This window comes from Suncus etruscus, chromosome 2 (assembly GCF_024139225.1).
Source record: "Suncus etruscus isolate mSunEtr1 chromosome 2, mSunEtr1.pri.cur, whole genome shotgun sequence".
NCBI classification, from domain to species: domain Eukaryota; kingdom Metazoa; phylum Chordata; class Mammalia; order Eulipotyphla; family Soricidae; genus Suncus; species Suncus etruscus.
In genome coordinates, this window is record NC_064849.1 from 2,325,036 (window position 1) to 2,341,745 (window position 16,710).

Here is a 16,710-nt window from a genome sequence, read left to right on the forward strand (position 1 = left end):
ACATAAAGGCAACGCAGAATTAAAAAATTAAGTTCTAGGGGCTGGAGAGAGAGCACAGCAGGGGGCATTTGCCTTGCAAGCAGTCAACCCAGGAGAGATGTGATTCAATCCCCGGCATCCCATAGGGTCCCCTTAGCACTGCCAGGTGTGGCTCAAAAACCAATTAATCAATCAATAAAGTTTAAAAAAATATTAAGTTATAGAGGTATTCTTATCAAGGTCTCAAATAGTTTTCCATTTTAGGGACTGGAGTGCTAGCACAGCAGTAGGACATTTATTTGCCTTGCACTCAGCCAACCCAGGATGGACCCGGATTCGTTCCCAGGCTTCCCATATGGTACCCCAAGCCTGCCAGGAGCAATTTCTGAGCCTGAGCTCCACTGGGTGTGACCCCACCCCCCAAAAAAAAACCATAAACAAAACAAAAACAAAAAAGAAAGAAATCAAGTAATTTTCCATTGTAGAGTGAACTTTTTTGGGCCTAATAGTATTGAACATAGGTTAATTACCCTGCACAGAATGTAGTGATCTAATGATCCCTGGGCGAAGAGAATCCCTGACTAAGTCCTGAGCATGGGAGGGTGTGGCTCCAGAGCCAAAAATCAAATAAACAAAAACCTTAATCTTTTCTTGAGTTAAAGCCTATAAGAGGGGGGCCAGAGAGATACAATGGAGGTAGGGCATTTGCCTCACATGCAGAAGGACAGTGGTTCGAATTCTGGCATCCATACCGTCCCCTGAGCCTGCCAGGAGCGATTTCTGAGCGTAGAGCCAGGAGGAACCCCTGAGTGCTGCCGGGTATGGCCCAAAAACCAAAAAAAAAAAAAAAAAAAAGAGTGTAAGAGGGGCCAGAGTAAGGGGTAGGGCTCTTGATTTGGCTCAGTTTTGATTGCCAGTATCCCATATGGTTTCTCAGGCACCCAGGAGTGATTCTTTTTTTTTTTTTGGTTTTTTTGGCCACACCCGTTTGACGCTCAGGGGTTACTCCTGGCTATGTGCTCAGAAATCGCCCCTGGCTTGGGGGGACCATATGGGACGCCGGGGGATCGAACTGCTGTCCAACCTACGCTAGCGCTTGCAAGGCAGACACCTTACCTCTAGCGCCACCTTCCGGGCCCCCCAGGAGTGATTCTTTTTTTTTTTTTTTTTTTTTTTTTTGGTTTTTGGGCCACACCCGGTAACGCTCAGGGGTTACTCCTGGCTATGCGCTCAGAAGTTGCTCCTGGCTTGGGGGACCATATGGGACACCGGGGGATCAAACCGCGGTCCGTCCAAGGCTAGTGCAGGCAAGGCAGGCACCTTACCTTTTAGCGCCACCGCTTAAGTGCAAGGCCAGAGTGTGCATCGCTGGGTGTGGGGTCCCCCTCCTGGAAAAAAGGAAAACATGTATCTCAGGCCTGGGAGATAGTCCAAGAACTCAAGCACCTGCTTTGCATGCGGTCAACCCAGGATCCAGCCGTCCACGGTTTGCAAATACCCCACAGAGTGTGGTCCTGGGGCATCGCTGATGTAGCAGCTCCCCCTCAGTCCTCCCCAGCCCCCCAAATGGAAGTGTTTAGAATGTAGGCAGGCTTATTACTGATACTGAGGACAATGAATAACTTTCAAGTTTAAATAGAAGACTTGATCATATCTTCTCGATTTAATCTTTTTGTTTTTGTTTTTGGGTCACACCGGCAGTGCTCAGGGGTTCCTCCTGGCTCTACACTCAGAAATCGCTCCTGGCAGGCACGGGGGAGGGGGGGTGAGGGTGGGGTGGTGGGGGACATCTGGGTTGCCAGGATTTGAACCACCATCCTTCTGCATGCAAGGCAAACGCCTTAACTCCATGCTATCTCTCCGGCCCCATCTTCTTGATTTAATCTTACTTAAAATTATTCTGCATTAGGTTTTTGTTCAGAAAAATAATGATGAAAATCAATGTACTTACCAGAATCTTGTTATCGAGAAAGATAATTCAACTGAAGGTAAGTTTTGTGGGTTTAATTTTTTGTGTGTGGAGGTTTTGTTGTTGTTCTTTTTTTTTTTTTTTTTTGGTTTTTTGGGCCACACCCGGTGACGCTCAGGGGTTACTCCTGGCTATGTGCTCAGAAGTCACTCCTGGCTTGGGGGACCATATGGGACACCGGGGGATCGAACCGCGGTCCGTCCAAGGCTAGCGCAGGCAAGGCAGGCACCTTACCTCCAGCGCCACCACCTGGCCCCTGTTGTTGTTCTTTTAAAGTTTTGGTCACACCCAGTGGTATTCAGGGCTTACTCCTGGCTCTGTGCTCAGGGATCACTACCAGTGAGGCTTAGGATGCTGAGAATCAAACCCAGGTCAGTGCCCTACCCATTATTCTGTCACTCTGGCCAGTTTTGTTTTTTGGGGGGTCATGGTTTTTGATTAATGTGTAATGATAATGTTTCTGTGCTATTTATCAAATTTTCTACTATTCTCATTGTTGTGATAAGAATTCGGTTTGGGGGCTGGATGAAGGTGTGGGGCATTTGCCTTGCTTGCAGAAGGACGGTGATTCAAATCCCAGCATCCCATATGGTCCCCTGAGCCTGCCAGGAGCGATTTCTGAGCCTGGAGCCAGGAGGAACCTCTGAGCACTGCCGGGTGTGACTCCCAAATAAAAATTCAAGTTCGTAGCCTTTTATTTGATTGTGATGTTGGGACTTGGAAATTAAACCCAGGACCTCACACTAAGAGGCATATGCTCTACAGTTGAGGCACATTACAGCCAAGAAGAAAGTTTATTGTCCTTAAAGCTAGGGATCAGGTGTTGGAGCGATAGCACAGCAGGTAGGGCACTGCCTTTGCAAGTGATTCACCTAAGTTCGATCCTCGTCATCCCGTATGAAAGCCTGAGCACTGCCAGGAGTGATTTCTGAGTGCAGAGTCAGGAATAAGCCCTGAGCACTCCTGGGTGTGACCCAAGGAGGTTAAAAAAAAAAATTATGCCTTGTTATATTTTGGGAGGGAGGGGCTCCCCAGCAATGCTCAGGAAGATCTGGGGTCCCTGGTGGGACTGGCTAGACAGATCAGATCAATGTAGAAGCCACAGAAGGGGTGCTGCTTAGGCCGTGGTGCTCAGGGCCAACCGCCTCCATGCCTTGATGCTCCTGCAGCCGTGCAGGTGTGGGGATGAACCCAAGATTAGGGCAGAGGGCAGGCACCTGAGCCTGGTTTTAGGCCTCTGCTTAGATCTTTTGGCATGTTTGATATTTTTTCTGGCAAGTCATTTGGGGCAGGACAGAGAGGTTGGTGGGAGCTACAAACTTTACTTTTGGAATCACTCCTGATGGTGCTCACGGGATCATATGGGATGCTGGGGATCAAATCTAGGTGGGCTGCATGCCTGGCAAATGCCCTCCCTGCTGCATTTTCTTCAGCCGCATATATACTTTCTTGTTTTTGATTTTAGGTCATACCTGGCAGCAGTGTTCAAGGGTTACTCATGATGGTTCTCAGGGACCGTAGGGGATGTGGGGATTGAACCTATGTTGGCTGCATGCAAGGCAAATGCCCTATTTGTGCTATGCTTCAGCCCCAACCAAATATACATTTTTAAGATGTGGAGTCAGGGAGTAGCTCAAGGAGCTATAGTGTCTGCTGACAGCCCATGTTAATCCAGAAACAGAAACATGTGCTTCCCTTGCTGGCTATCCCTGTGGGAGTCCCATCTGCACCCCGTGCTCAAGCAGTATCTCATCATTGACCAAGCATTGAACTGTGTCCAGACTGCCGGACCTAATGTTACCAGGAGGGTGAGGCAACAAGAAACCTGACACAGTCATGTGCTTTTTTGAAAAGTATTGTACATGGGCCCGGAGAGATAGCACAGCGGCGTTTGCCTTGCAAGCAGCCGATCCAGGACCAAAGGTGGTTGGTTCGAATCCCAGTGTCCCATAGGGTCCCCCGTGCCTGCCAGGAGCTATTTCTGAGCAGACAGCCAGGAGTAACCCCTGAGCAACACCAGGTGTGGCCCAAAAACCAAAGGAAAAAAAAAACCAAACTTGAAAAGTATTGTACGTGTCCTGAGCATCACCCTTCAGCCATGAGCTGATTTTACTCTGGTTTCAGGTCCTCATTGGAACTTTATTTTATTTTTTGGTTTTTGGCCACCTGGCAGTGCTCAGGGGTTACTCCTGGCTCTGCACTTAGAAAATCGCTCCTGGCAGGCTCTGGGGACCATATTGGTTGCTTGGGATCGAACCTGGGTCTGTCCTGGGTTAGATGTGTGCAAGGCAAATGCCTTGTCGCTGTGCTATCACTCCGACCCTTATTGGAACTTTAAATAAACACATGTGACTTTCAGAGAAATTGTTTTTGCTTTGATTATTTTTTATTTAACAGATACCTATTATTTGCTGCTTCTTACAACCAATGGATTTTTTTATGTAACAAACCTTCAGCTTGGGAAAATCCAGCAAGGTAAGTGATGCCTTGTTTTGTTATTATGAGCTGATAGAAATGCTTTTTTTTTTTTTCAGGTTACTTTTTAAATATTCACTTTAAGGAGATTCTTGTGTATTAGCACTGTATGTACCAAAGGGGTGGCGTGTTTGTGTCTCCCAGATTGAGTCTCTTAACTTCAGTCTGCTTTCTTTGCTCTGCAGCAATTGAGAATGCTGACTTCGGTACTTCGAAGAAGGTAAGAAAAACGATAACACTCTAGCTTCTTGAAACCTTCATTTTAAAAGTTAGGGCAGTTGGTCTCCTGGCTGATGTGTTAGAATGGCCCTCATATGACACCTTACTATTTCTATTTAAAAGCTCAGAGAGATAGTGCAGCAGGTATGGTGCTTGTCTTACACATCACTAGCCAGGGTTTGATTCCCAGCATCCTATATGGTCCCCCACAAGCATCACCAGAACAAAGTCCTGCAAACAAAGCCAGGATTAACACCTGAGTATCTCTGAGTGTGAACACCTCCCAAAAATATGTTTATAGAACTGTGAATATAAATTGAAAACATTCTTCATGTTTCATGAGATCTGTCTTCTGTGTCCAGCACCAGACACATACATGCACACTAACAAAATTGAAAATGTTTGGGCCAGAGCGATGGCACAGTGGTAGGTTGTTTGCCTTACACATGGTTGACTCAGGACGGATCTCGGTTCTATCCCCAACGTCCCATGTGATCCCCCAAGCCAGGAGCGATTTCTGAGTACAGAGCCAGGAATAACCCCTGAGCATCACTGGGTGTGCCCCCGCCCCCCCAAAAGGGGAAATGTTTGTAATTCAGTGACTTAAAATTATTTTGCCAGTTATATATGACAACTTGATTTTTTTTTCCTTTTTGCAGTTACAAGGAGAAATCAAGTCCAGTTTTATTTCTACTGAACAGTATCATACTCTCGGGTGTCTCAATCTTGTGGTTGGAGATTTCAGTAGCAACATCTCTGTGATAATTGGGGTAAATCTTTTTATAATATTTTTTCTTCTTTTTTCTTTTTTTTAAAGCAGCAGACTTTCACGCAGCCAACCCAAAACATCCCGGCATCCTATATGGACCCCAAGCCTGCCAGGAGCCATTTCTGAGCGCATAGCTAGGAGTAACCCCTGAGGGCTGCTGGGTGTGGCCCCCCACAAAAAAAAAATATAAAAAGCAGAGAGCTGAAGAGGTAGTACAGTGGACATGGTGCTTGCCTTGTAGGCAGCTAGCTGATTTAGGCTTGGTTTCTCCAAGTCTGTCAAGTATAATTTCTGAATGCAGAGCCAGGAGTAACCCCTGAACATCACTGGATATGGCACAAAATTAACAACTAAAAATGCACTGGAGAGGCTGATGTAATAGTACAGTTGGTAAGGCACTTTCCTTGCAGGTGGTCAAATCAGGTTTGAGCCCCACCACCACATATTGTCCCCACAGCTTACCAGGAGTGATCCCTGAGCACAGAACCAGGAGTAAACCCTAAGCATTGCCAGATGTGGTTTCCAAATTAAAGTAAATAAAATAAAAAGCATAAAAGTGTGTGGTTTGGGCTAAATTATAAATTAAGGGCCAGAGCAATAGCACAGCAGGTAGGCATTTGCCTTGCATGCAGCCAACCCAGGTTCAATCCTTGGCATCCCATAGGGTCCCCCAAGCCTGCCAGGAGTAATTTCTGAGTATAGAGCCAGAAGTAACCCCGAGTGCTGCCGGGCATGGTAGAAAACCAAAAAAATTAAAAATGAATTATTTTGTAATGTGTAATGAAAACAGGGAAATTTTAAGATCATAAAATTAAATAACATAAGCTTCTGTGTTGGAAAAATATTGCCTCTAGGGGACTGGGGGACAGCTCTGTGGTGATTTTTCTGCTTTGTTAAAGGATCAGATTAACTGACCATGTTTGCATTTGATGGTGCGCGCGTGTATGTGTGTGTATAGAGGCAAGAGAAGGCCCCACCAAACCCTTTGGGGTGTGTGTGTGTTTGTGTGTGTGTGTAGAGGCAAGAGAAGGCCCGGCCAAACCCTTTGGTTCTCAGGGGTTACTCTACTCAGGGATCACTTGTGGGGAACACAAGCAGTGCTGGGGGTACAAAACCCAGGTCAGGGCCCGGAGAGATAGCACAGCGGCGTTTGCCTTGCAAGCAGCCGATCCAGGACCAAAGGTGGTTGGTTCGAATCCCGGTGTCCCATAGGGTCCCTCGTGCTGCCAGGAGCTGTTTCTGAGCAGACAGCCAGGAGTAACCCTTGAGCACTGCCGGGTGTGGCCCAAAAACCAAAAAGGAAAAAAAAAAACCCAGGTCAGCCGCACCTCAGCATCTAGCCTCATATTTGCTATCCTTCTTGTTCTGTAGGGAACTGGCCTTTGTGCCATCTCCAGATGGACACCGGATTCTTCCGAGAACCAAATGACAGTCCAGAATGTTGTTGACACGGAGTTGATTCAAGGTAAGCACTTCATAAATTACTTGGGGCAGTGATGAGTGCATTTTGATGGCTGCGTCATTATGAAACGTCTGTTATTCTTTTTTTTTTTTTTTTTTGGTTTTTGGGCCACACCCGTTTGACGCTCAGGGGTTACTCCTGGCTATGAGCTCAGAAATCACCCCTGGCTTGGGGAGACCATATGGGACGCCGGGGGATCGAACCGCGGTCCGTCCTACGCTAGCGCTTGTAAGGCAGACACCTTACCTCTAGCGCCACCTTCCCGGCCCTCGTCTGTTATTCTTAAACAAGCCAGATTGGTTGTTAATTGTTCATTTTCATGACTGCTTTTTTACAGGATGCTATTGTCATCATTTGTGGGGGGAGGAGGTTACTTTTCAGTAGTCACCTAGACAACTAAAATTAAAAATGCAGACACGAGGGGCCAGAGTAGTGGTGCAGTCGGTTGGGCGTTTGCCTTGCATGTGCTGACCTGGGATGGACCACGATTCCATCCCCTGGCATCCCATATGGTATGCCAAGCCAGGAGCAATTTCTTTTCTTTTTTCTTTTTCTTTTTTTTTTTTTTTTGGTTTTTGGTTTTTGGGCCGCACCCAGTGACGCTCAGGGGTTGCTCCTGACTATGCTCTCAGAACTTGGGTGATCAATTGGAATGCCAGGGGATTTAACAGTGTGCAAGGCAAACGCCCTACTGCTGTGTCACCACTCTAGCCCCAATCAGGAGAGATGTCTGCACGCAGAGCCAGGAGTAACCCGAGTGTCACCGGGTGTGGCCCAAAAACCAAACCAAACCAAACCAAAACAAAACAAAACAAAACAAAAAAAGCAGGCATAAATGAGATTGGTAACTTTAGGTATAAATGTATTTCTACCTTCCCGTTGGTGTGTTTGCTTTTGAAATCTGACTGGAGGGGTGCTGGGAAGTGGCTCAGTTATAAAGTAGGTGCCTCATTTGTACGAGAGTTGTACCCCTCCACCCCAAAAACTGTGCCCTTGGTTGTAGGTACATAGAATTAACACACTCCATCTCTTTCTCTATTTTAGGTGCAAAGAAGTTCCTGCTGGTGGACAATCTGCTGTTCGTGCTCGACACTGGCGTATGTCTCAAATGTCTTTCTGCACTGTTTTTCCCCAATATTACGTTTAATGGCTAAAGGTCTGGACATGAACTGGGGTGGGTTTGTGTCCTGGCCTCGATGCCAGAGTTCAGAGGCCGACTAAACTCCGACTCTAGGAGCTCGATCTGCGAAGTGTCTCTTTTGCAGAATGTGCTGAGCTTGTGGGACGTCTTCACCCTCACTCCTGTCTGGAACTGGCCCTCTCTCCATGTGGAAGAGTTTCTTCTCACCACAGAGGCAGACACACCTTCCTCTGTCACTCGGTACGTTCTGAGCCTGTCAGGGTTTGCCTCCTATGCGAGTCAGGTTGCCCGCCTGGCTCTGTGCCCCGGTCACTGTGGGCACCTTCTCTGTGTGCTAAGAGTAGGCCGAGGCGGGGGAGCTCCTTGCCGGTAGGTCTAGGCGCGGACCGGTGGATTCACATGCACCGTGAGGGTCTCTGGATGTGTTATATTAATTATTAATTATAAAGAGTTCTGATGTCATGGATGGTGGGGAGGCCTTTCTCGGCCCGGCGCCTGCAGCGCATTCAGCAAGTGGGTCTGTAGGTGCAGGGTGATGGCGAAGAAATGATCCACAGGCAGTCAATTGAAGATTCAGGAGACATCCGGCTTTATTACAAGGCCCCAATCGCCATGTGCTTTTTTCACATGGCCTCTAAGCTAAGCAGCCTCTTTCCTGCTCCTGCAGGATCCTTCCTGTGTCTCATCTCCCTCTCCACCAGGCAACCCCTTAATTACCAACCACAGACCCCTCCCAGCTGTGAGTGGACCTCACCATCCAGCTGAGATTGGCATATGGCATTGGAGAGGGCTAACATTTCCCCCTTCCTTGTTTAAATAAAAAAAGAGAAAAGCTCTAGTTTTCCTGACCTCTGCCAAAGGTGGGAACTAATAAAACCCAAAGCAACAAAGTTTAAAGTGTATGATTAAAAGAATGTTCTAGGGCCGGAGAGATAGCACAGCGGTAGGGCTTTTGCCTTATATGCAGAAAGATGGTGGTTTGAATCCCGGCATCCCATATGGTCCCCCAAGCCTGTCGGGCTCGATTTCTGAGCTTAGAGCCAGGAGGAACCCCTGAGTGCTGCTGGGTGAGACTCAAAAATGGAAGAAAAAAAAAAAGAATGTACTAGGGGATCACCCTGCTTTGGCATTTGTCTGTCCATTTGCAAAGCTTATGCGCTTCATTTGCATCTCCTTTTCTGTAGGACCGGATGCTCCAGCCTGAAATTAGTCACTCTGACGAGGACTGCAGATGCCAAGGTACTGGAGAACCTGCTTCCATTCTCGTCCACATGATACATCGCAAACTGCCTCGTAGACAGCGAAACTAATACCATATTTGTTTATTTGGGGGCCACACTTACCTGTGCTCAGGATCAGTCGTGGCAGGGCACGAGAGTCCATTTGAGGTGCTGTGCTTCCGCAGGGCCATCACCTCACCCCTTCCCAGCAAGACTGGGTCTCTTCTCTGAACCTCCACCTGGTGGTGCTCACAGGCCAGGCAGTGCTGGGGGATCAAACTACTCGCCCTAACTCCTGTGTTGGCTCCAGCCCCCCAGCCCAAGAATATAATTTTATGTGATATGTGAATAAATATATTTATTTTGATATTGATATTTGATTTGTAAGCTCTTACTACATATTGATTTTTTGTTTTATTTTGGGTCATACCTGGCAGTGCTCAGGAGTTAGTAGCCATGTGCAAGGCAAACCTGCTCAATGTGCTATTGCTCCAACCCTTCTTATTCCTTTTTTTCTTTTTCTTTTTTTAATTTTGGGTCATACCTGGCAGCACTCAGGGATTACTCCTGGTTCTGTGCTCCGAAATTGCCCCTGGCAGGCTTAGGGCACTATATGGGATGCTAGTAATTGAACCCAAGTAACTGTATGCAAGGCAAATACCCTGGCTATCACTCTGGCCCCTCTTATTTCTTAAATGTGTTTGGGCATTTCCACTCCTGCTGCATTGGGGAGCAGTAAGGATGAAACTCAGACCCAGAGTCCCAAACACAACATATGCTCCTGCCCTTGAGCCATCTCTCCAGTCCCTATTCAATTTTTCTTGGGGTGTGGGTGTCATACTCCAATGTGTTCAGATCTTACTTCTGCCTCTGTATTCAAGGATCCCTTTTGGTAGTGGTCAGGGGACCATCTATAGTATTGGGGCTTGAACCCTGTTCTGCCTCACGCAAGGCAAATGCTCTACCGACTACTAGCTGTCCAGCCAATCCTATACATTATTTTGGCGTTCATCTGTGTGCCACCTTTTAATCTGTGCTAGCTTATGTCATAGCAATTCAACACATGTTGAATTGATGTGCTACATTAATTGTTCTGATCTTTGCTTTTAGATGAAAAACTTCCTCGTTTATTCATTACCTACCATGGAAATACTATATTCTTTGGAAGTGTGTAGTATTTCTTCTCTGGTACAAACGGGAATTAGCTCAGTAAGTTGATGTGTTACTTGATTTTTGGTTTGATTTTGGATTTTGGGCTACATCTAGTGGTATTAGTGTTTGCTCCTGGCAGTTCTTAGGGTTGGTCCTGTAAAAGGCAAGCCCCTTTCCCACCCTGTACAGTCTCTTCAACTCTTGTTTTAGTTTCTTGTTTGTTTGTTTGTTTGTTTGGGGGCCACACCTAGCAGTGCTCAGGGGTTCCTTCTGGCTCTGTGCTCAGAAATTGCTCCTGGCGGACTCGGGGGACCATATGGGATGCAGGGGATCAAACTCAGGTTCGTCCGGGTCAACTAAGTGCAAGGCAAATGCTCTACTGCTGTACTAGCACTCCAGACCCTAGTTTGACTATTTTTTTTTCTGTTTTTGTAGGATACCATATACCTCCTGGAGGGAATTTGCAAAAAGGATCCAAAGTAGGTGATGTTTTACTTGGCTAGCCCTCAGTAGTAAATGACAAATACCCTCATCCAAGAATTGTTTTTCAGCTGCTCGGAGGCCTCCACCTCTATCTTAGCGCTCCGGTGTCTCACTGAGGCTTTGCCGGAGAACAGGTAACTTGCCCTTTTTCTTTTTTTTTTTGTTTTTGGGCCACACCCGGCGGTGCTCAGGGGTTACTCCTGGTTGTCTGCTCAGAAATAGGTGCTGGCAGTCACGGGGGATCATATGGGACACCGGGATTCGAACCAACCACCTTTGGTCCTGGATCGGCTGCTTGCAAGGCAAACGCCGCTGTGCTATCTCTCCAGGCCCCACTTGCCCTTTTTCTGAAGCATCACCCTGTAAGGGAAATTTAAATTCCCTCCCAAGGATGACTTTGACCAGAATCTCTTTTTCCGTGTCACAGATTGAGTCGGTTACTGCACAAACGCAAATTTGCTGAGGCCGAGAGCTTTGCCATTCAGTTTGGCCTGGACGTGGAGGTAACTTTGGGGTGCTGGAGTTGGGGGCCATAGACAGACCTGTGAAACACTGGGAATGTGCCAGGCGGGAGCTAGGATGTAACCCACTTGCCATGTCGTCTGCAATAGGTGGCTTCAAGGAGGAGGCATTCTTTTGTGTTTGTTTTGGGACCATACGCAGCAGTGCTCAGGGATTACTCTGGGTTCTGTGCTCAGAAGTCACTCCTGGGCCGGAGAGATAGCATGGAGGTAGGGTATTTGCCTTGCGTGCAGAAGGACGGTGGTTCAAATCCCGGCATCCCATATGATCCCCAAGCCTGCCAGGAGTGATTTCTGAGCGTAGAATCAGGAGTAACCCCTGAGTGCTGCCAGGTGTGACCCAAAAAAAAAAAAAATCACTCCTGGCAGGCTCAGGGGACCATATGGGATGCTGAGGATCAAATCCGGTCAGCTGTGTGAAAGGCAAACATCCTACTTGCTTTGCTATAGCTCCAACCAAGGAGGAACCATTTTTTAGGCCCATCTGGAATGTTCCAGAGGTCCTGAGGGATGATGGAATTCTAGGCTCAGGCCAGCATGAGTCAATGAAGGAGTATAATGGGAGGACTGGTGTGTGGGTTCCCTGTGCAGCAGGTTGGGGCCAGGATGGAAAAGAGCCATCAGTTTGCTTCTGATACTGGGTTCTGTAGGGATTGGGAGTCAGCCTGTGGGCTTGGGTTGTCTCCACCAAGACAGGGCTGTGTGGAAACAGCCATGGACGAGGGAAATGAAGGGAGCGTCCCTTGGTGAGACCCGCACTCCTCTCCATACTGTGTTCCATAATACAGAAGGAGCTCAGGCTCCAAGCAGTGGTTTGCCAGAAGTCACTCTCCTTGTCACTGTTTCTGTGGCAGCTTGTTTACAAGGTGAAGGCCAACGACATTCTGGAGAAACTGGCTCTGAGCTCAGAGGACGCCCGCCGGGAGCAGCCCGAGTGGCAGAAGCTGCTGGACGAAGCAAAGGGGAATCTCCACAAGATCCAGGTCTGCTCTCCAGGTCTGCTTCCATGCCGAGCACTGCGGTGGGGACTCCTGCCCCCCTGACTGGTGTTCTTGTGAACAGGATGACGAATTTGTGGTGAATTACTGCTTAGAGGCTCAGTGGATGACGTACGAAACAACCCAGGAGATGCTCAACTATGCCAAAAACAGGGTAAGGCTTGATAACGTGTATGCCTCTTGTCTGCCTGATTGGAAGAAGAAAGGTGAGTTTTCTTTTTTTTTTTTTTTTTTTTGGTTTTTGGGCCACACCCGGTGACGCTCAGGGGTTACTCCTGGCTATGCGCTCAGAAGTCGCTCCTGGCTTGGGGGACCATATGGGACGCCGGGGGATCGAACCGCGGTCCGTCTCCTAGGCTAGCGCAGGTAAGGCAGGCACCTTACCTCGAGCGCCACCGCCCGGCCCCAAGGTGAGTTTTCTTAATAAGAGATCAAGAGAAAGCTTAACAAGATCAAATTAGAAAATACTTTATTCAGGGCTGGAGAAAGCGGTAAGGCATTTGCCTTGCATGTGGCCAACACAGGACAGACAGTGGTTCGAATCCCGGAATCCCATATGGTTCCCCCGAACCTGCCAGGAGCGATTTCTGAGTGCAGAGCCAGGAGGAACCCCTAAACATCTCTGGGTGCGCCCCCTCCCCCCCCCAAAAAAAAAGAAAATACTTTATTCCATAGACTTTTGTTGCTGTTCCTCCAGGGTTGGGGACTGGGTCAGCCCAGGTCTCATGTATGAGGTCCTGAGTTTGATCCCTTTTCACACACATTCCCATTCCCCCAAACATACACACTCGCATGCATGCATCTCTCCACATATAGGTACAGATAGATAAAGGGGGCAATAGTATCTATCTTGCACATGAAAACATAGGTTCAATCCCTGGCACCCCAAAAGGTCCCCCCAGCGCAGCATGAATTATCCTTGAATTCAGAGCCAGGAGTAAGCCCTGAGCACTGCCAGGCCAGGCAACAAACAAAAAGCAGATATTGATAGATAGAAATAAAATCCAGTCATCATTGTGTCTGGTGGCGAAAACATTATCAACTTTTAATAAAAGGCATTGTTCTAAAGGTAAGATTTTTCCTTTAATAGATACAGTTTGTATAAAATTTCTAATATCGTAAGTATTCTAACCACGTTTCTTGTTTATCTTAGCTTCTGAAGAAAGAAGATAAAACTGTTCCTTTCTATTCTGAAGGTTTAAAAGAGGTAATTATTATATTCAATTTATAGATAATTGGGGTTGGGATGGAAATGTATATTTACAAGTTTTTTACATTGTGTGTGTGTGTGTGTGTGTAAATGTATATTTACAAGTTTTTTACATTGTGTGTGTGTGTGTGTGTGACATCCAGCAGTGTCCAGGGCTTCTGACTCTGTGCTCAGGAATGACTCCTAGTCCTTTTGGGGTGTCGGCATAGAACCTGTGCCACTGTGTTCAAAACAAATACCCTCTCCCTGTACTATCTCTCTACTTCCTATAAAATGTTTTTCAATGACAGATAAGTAGCTTGTGCAAATTGATTAGTTTTTATAATTGAAATAAAAAGTCCCCTTTTTTTTTTTTGGCTATACTGGCATATATAAGGACTGCTTGCAGTTTTATGCTGGGCTTTGCTTCTGATAATACTTGGGTAACTATGTAGTACCAGGAATCGAATGCAAGCTTCCTGCATGCAAAGCATATCTCAACCCATGGAGCTGTCTCTGACCCCCAGATATTTATTTAATTGGATTTATAATTTTGAGAATTCTGAGTCAGTGCTACCATAGAATGAATACCCAGTGTTGTATCAAATAATTAAAGATGGATCTGGATGGCGATGGATGCCATCCCAGGCCACGTGGCTCCGCAACCCCCATTCAGCTGGTGGGTCCCAGGTTAGGTGAATGGCGGGTATAGAACTCACTCACAGGCAGGCATCAGGAAGCGTCATCTTTATTCATGCCCTATTCACCACATGTGTGTGGCCTACTCATAACCTTTCAAGCACTAGTTATTCTTGGCCCTGCATCTTAACTCCTTTCAGCCATCTTCCCTTTAGGCTCCATGCTGGTCAAAGACCAGAACGCAGAGACCCAAAAGCCAGAGAGCCCAGCAGGGCAAACGGGCTTATCCCCTCGCTCAAAGGTTTATCTACCTATTCCAAGACCCCTCCCAGGTATGGGCGGGGTCTAGCAGGTAAGGTCACACCTAATATTCAGTTCCCAAGACCCCTCCCAGAAATGGGTGGGTCTCAGGTAGCTACACCTAAATCCAGGGTCTCAGATAGGTACACCTACAACCCAGGGCTTTCTAGGACTTTCTGCTAGCTCTGCCCAGGACTTATTTCTGGTGAGACTCAGAAGCTGTATGTGGTACTGTGATTATGACAAGATTGGTTACACATCGGTCAAGCTACTTTACATTAGTACTATACTTCCAGTCTTTTTTTTTTTTTTTGGTATTTGGGTCACACTTGGTGGTGCTCAGTGGTTACTCCTGGCTTGGTGCTCAGAAATTGCTCCTGACAGGCTCGGGGGTCCACATGGGATGCCCCATATGGATCTGAACCACCATTGGTCCCAGGTAGGCCACATGCAAACGCCGTACTGCTATGCTCTCTCCAGTCCTATGTTCCCAGTCTTTTATTATTTTGACTATTTTCTTGGTATGGTGTCTTGTTGTTGTAAGTGCTCTGTTATTTTACTGACCACTCATTCCCTTTGGGATCAAACAGGTGGCCCTGGAGTTAAGACACAGTGCCTTCCATTTGGTCAACCTGGGTGTGACCTTGGCCCCACATATTCTTTTCTAGCACTGCCACGTGTGACCACAATACAAACTAAACCAAACAAGAACACAAGATCTTTATTTGGAGGGGGTCACACCCGGCAAAATTCAGGTGTTACTCTTGGCTCTGCACTCAGAAATCGTTCCTGGCTTGAGGGACCACGTTCGATGCCAGGGATGGAACCAAGGTCCGTCCTGGGTAAGCAGTGTGCAAGGCAAATGTCCTACCGCTGCACTACCACTCCGCCCACAAGATCGATTTTTTAATTTACAAAATAGTACTCAAACAACTCCATGGTTGTTTGAGATCAAATAAGTTTACATAAAGTATTTTGCATGCCTTAAATGGAAAATGTGAAGATGGTGATGATGACGATACCGTTAATGCACATGTAAAAATGTATATACATGCATATACGCATCATATGTGTGTTTATATGTAACAAAATGTTGCATGTCATTGTTTAATATACAAAAGAGACCTGTCACCTGGGATACAGCAGAAACAGGCGTGAGACTTCAGAAATGAAGTGCCTCGTTTTCAGTGTGAGATTTTTTTTTTTTTGGCTTTTTGGGCCACACCTGGCATTGCTCAGGGGTTACTCCTGGCTGTCTGCTCAGAAATAGCTCCTGGCAGGCACGTGGGACCATATGGGACGCCGGGATTCGAACCAACCACCTTTGGTCCTGGATCAGCTGCTTGCAAGGCAAACGCCGCTGTGCTATCTCTCCGGGCCCTCAGTGTGAAATTTTCCAAGCTAGTCTTTGTTTTGATATCCTAGTGCATGCCCTTCAGATTACCACATTCCCTCTTTTTAGGTCCTCAGGGCTCAGGCAAAGTTGACTACTTTCTATGGAGCATTTGGACCAGAGAAACTCAGGTATGTAGGTTCCTCATCTTTAGTTTTTATTGGTTTCTTTGTTTGTTTACAGGTTATAGCCAGTAGTGCTCAGGGCTCATTCCTAGTTCTGCTCTCAGGAATCATTCCTGAGGGGGCTTGGTAACTATATGTGGTGCCAGGGATTAAACCAGGTCAGTGAATGCAGGCAGGCATTCTACCCACTATACTCAGTGCTGCTTTGCTACAGATGCCCTGATAATGTAAAATGAGCAAACATGCAAATGGCTTGCAGAGAATAATCTAATTCAGGAGCGGGAGGGATAGTACATCCCAAGCACTACCAGGAATGATTCCTGAGTGCAGAGCCAAGAGTCACCCTGTGTGGGCAGCTGTGACCCAAAAACAACACAAATGGAAGGTGTTGTTGAGGTGGTGATTATCTCAAGGAGACCTACGGGTGTAAGACGATCCCCAGTTTTTGACCCAAAACAAAGGCTTCCCCAACTTCCCAACTTCCTCTTTCCTTAAAACCTAACCTTTTATATGTAAGAGCCCACCTGGATCACTTGACCTTTCCCCTCCTAGTCAAATGGGTATTTATTTAATAAAGAAAGGGTCATTTTTGACTTGGTACACTCAGACACCACAAGGGAGAAGCCACTGACTCCACGACTCTCTTCTGACTGGCCTGGTTTATTAATCCTTTGCA

The 16,710-nt window shown here is 46.9% G+C and overlaps 1 protein-coding gene across 1 annotated transcript in view; it reads left to right on the top strand.

Moving 5' to 3' along the window:
* Positions 1 to 16,710, top strand: part of KNTC1 (kinetochore associated 1) — a 71,558-nt gene that overhangs the window by 3,319 nt on the left and 51,529 nt on the right. Inside the window, exons 4-19 of the mRNA XM_049767742.1 lie at positions 1,889 to 1,967; positions 4,346 to 4,423; positions 4,609 to 4,643; positions 5,302 to 5,412; positions 6,783 to 6,876; positions 7,918 to 7,970; positions 8,139 to 8,254; positions 9,199 to 9,253; positions 10,345 to 10,443; positions 10,822 to 10,865; positions 10,938 to 11,003; positions 11,297 to 11,372; positions 12,245 to 12,373; positions 12,453 to 12,542; positions 13,542 to 13,595; positions 15,979 to 16,040. Coding sequence (XP_049623699.1) covers positions 1,889 to 1,967; positions 4,346 to 4,423; positions 4,609 to 4,643; positions 5,302 to 5,412; positions 6,783 to 6,876; positions 7,918 to 7,970; positions 8,139 to 8,254; positions 9,199 to 9,253; positions 10,345 to 10,443; positions 10,822 to 10,865; positions 10,938 to 11,003; positions 11,297 to 11,372; positions 12,245 to 12,373; positions 12,453 to 12,542; positions 13,542 to 13,595; positions 15,979 to 16,040 — 1,241 coding nt within the window. The remainder of the gene's footprint in view (positions 1 to 1,888; positions 1,968 to 4,345; positions 4,424 to 4,608; positions 4,644 to 5,301; positions 5,413 to 6,782; positions 6,877 to 7,917; positions 7,971 to 8,138; positions 8,255 to 9,198; positions 9,254 to 10,344; positions 10,444 to 10,821; positions 10,866 to 10,937; positions 11,004 to 11,296; positions 11,373 to 12,244; positions 12,374 to 12,452; positions 12,543 to 13,541; positions 13,596 to 15,978; positions 16,041 to 16,710) is intronic.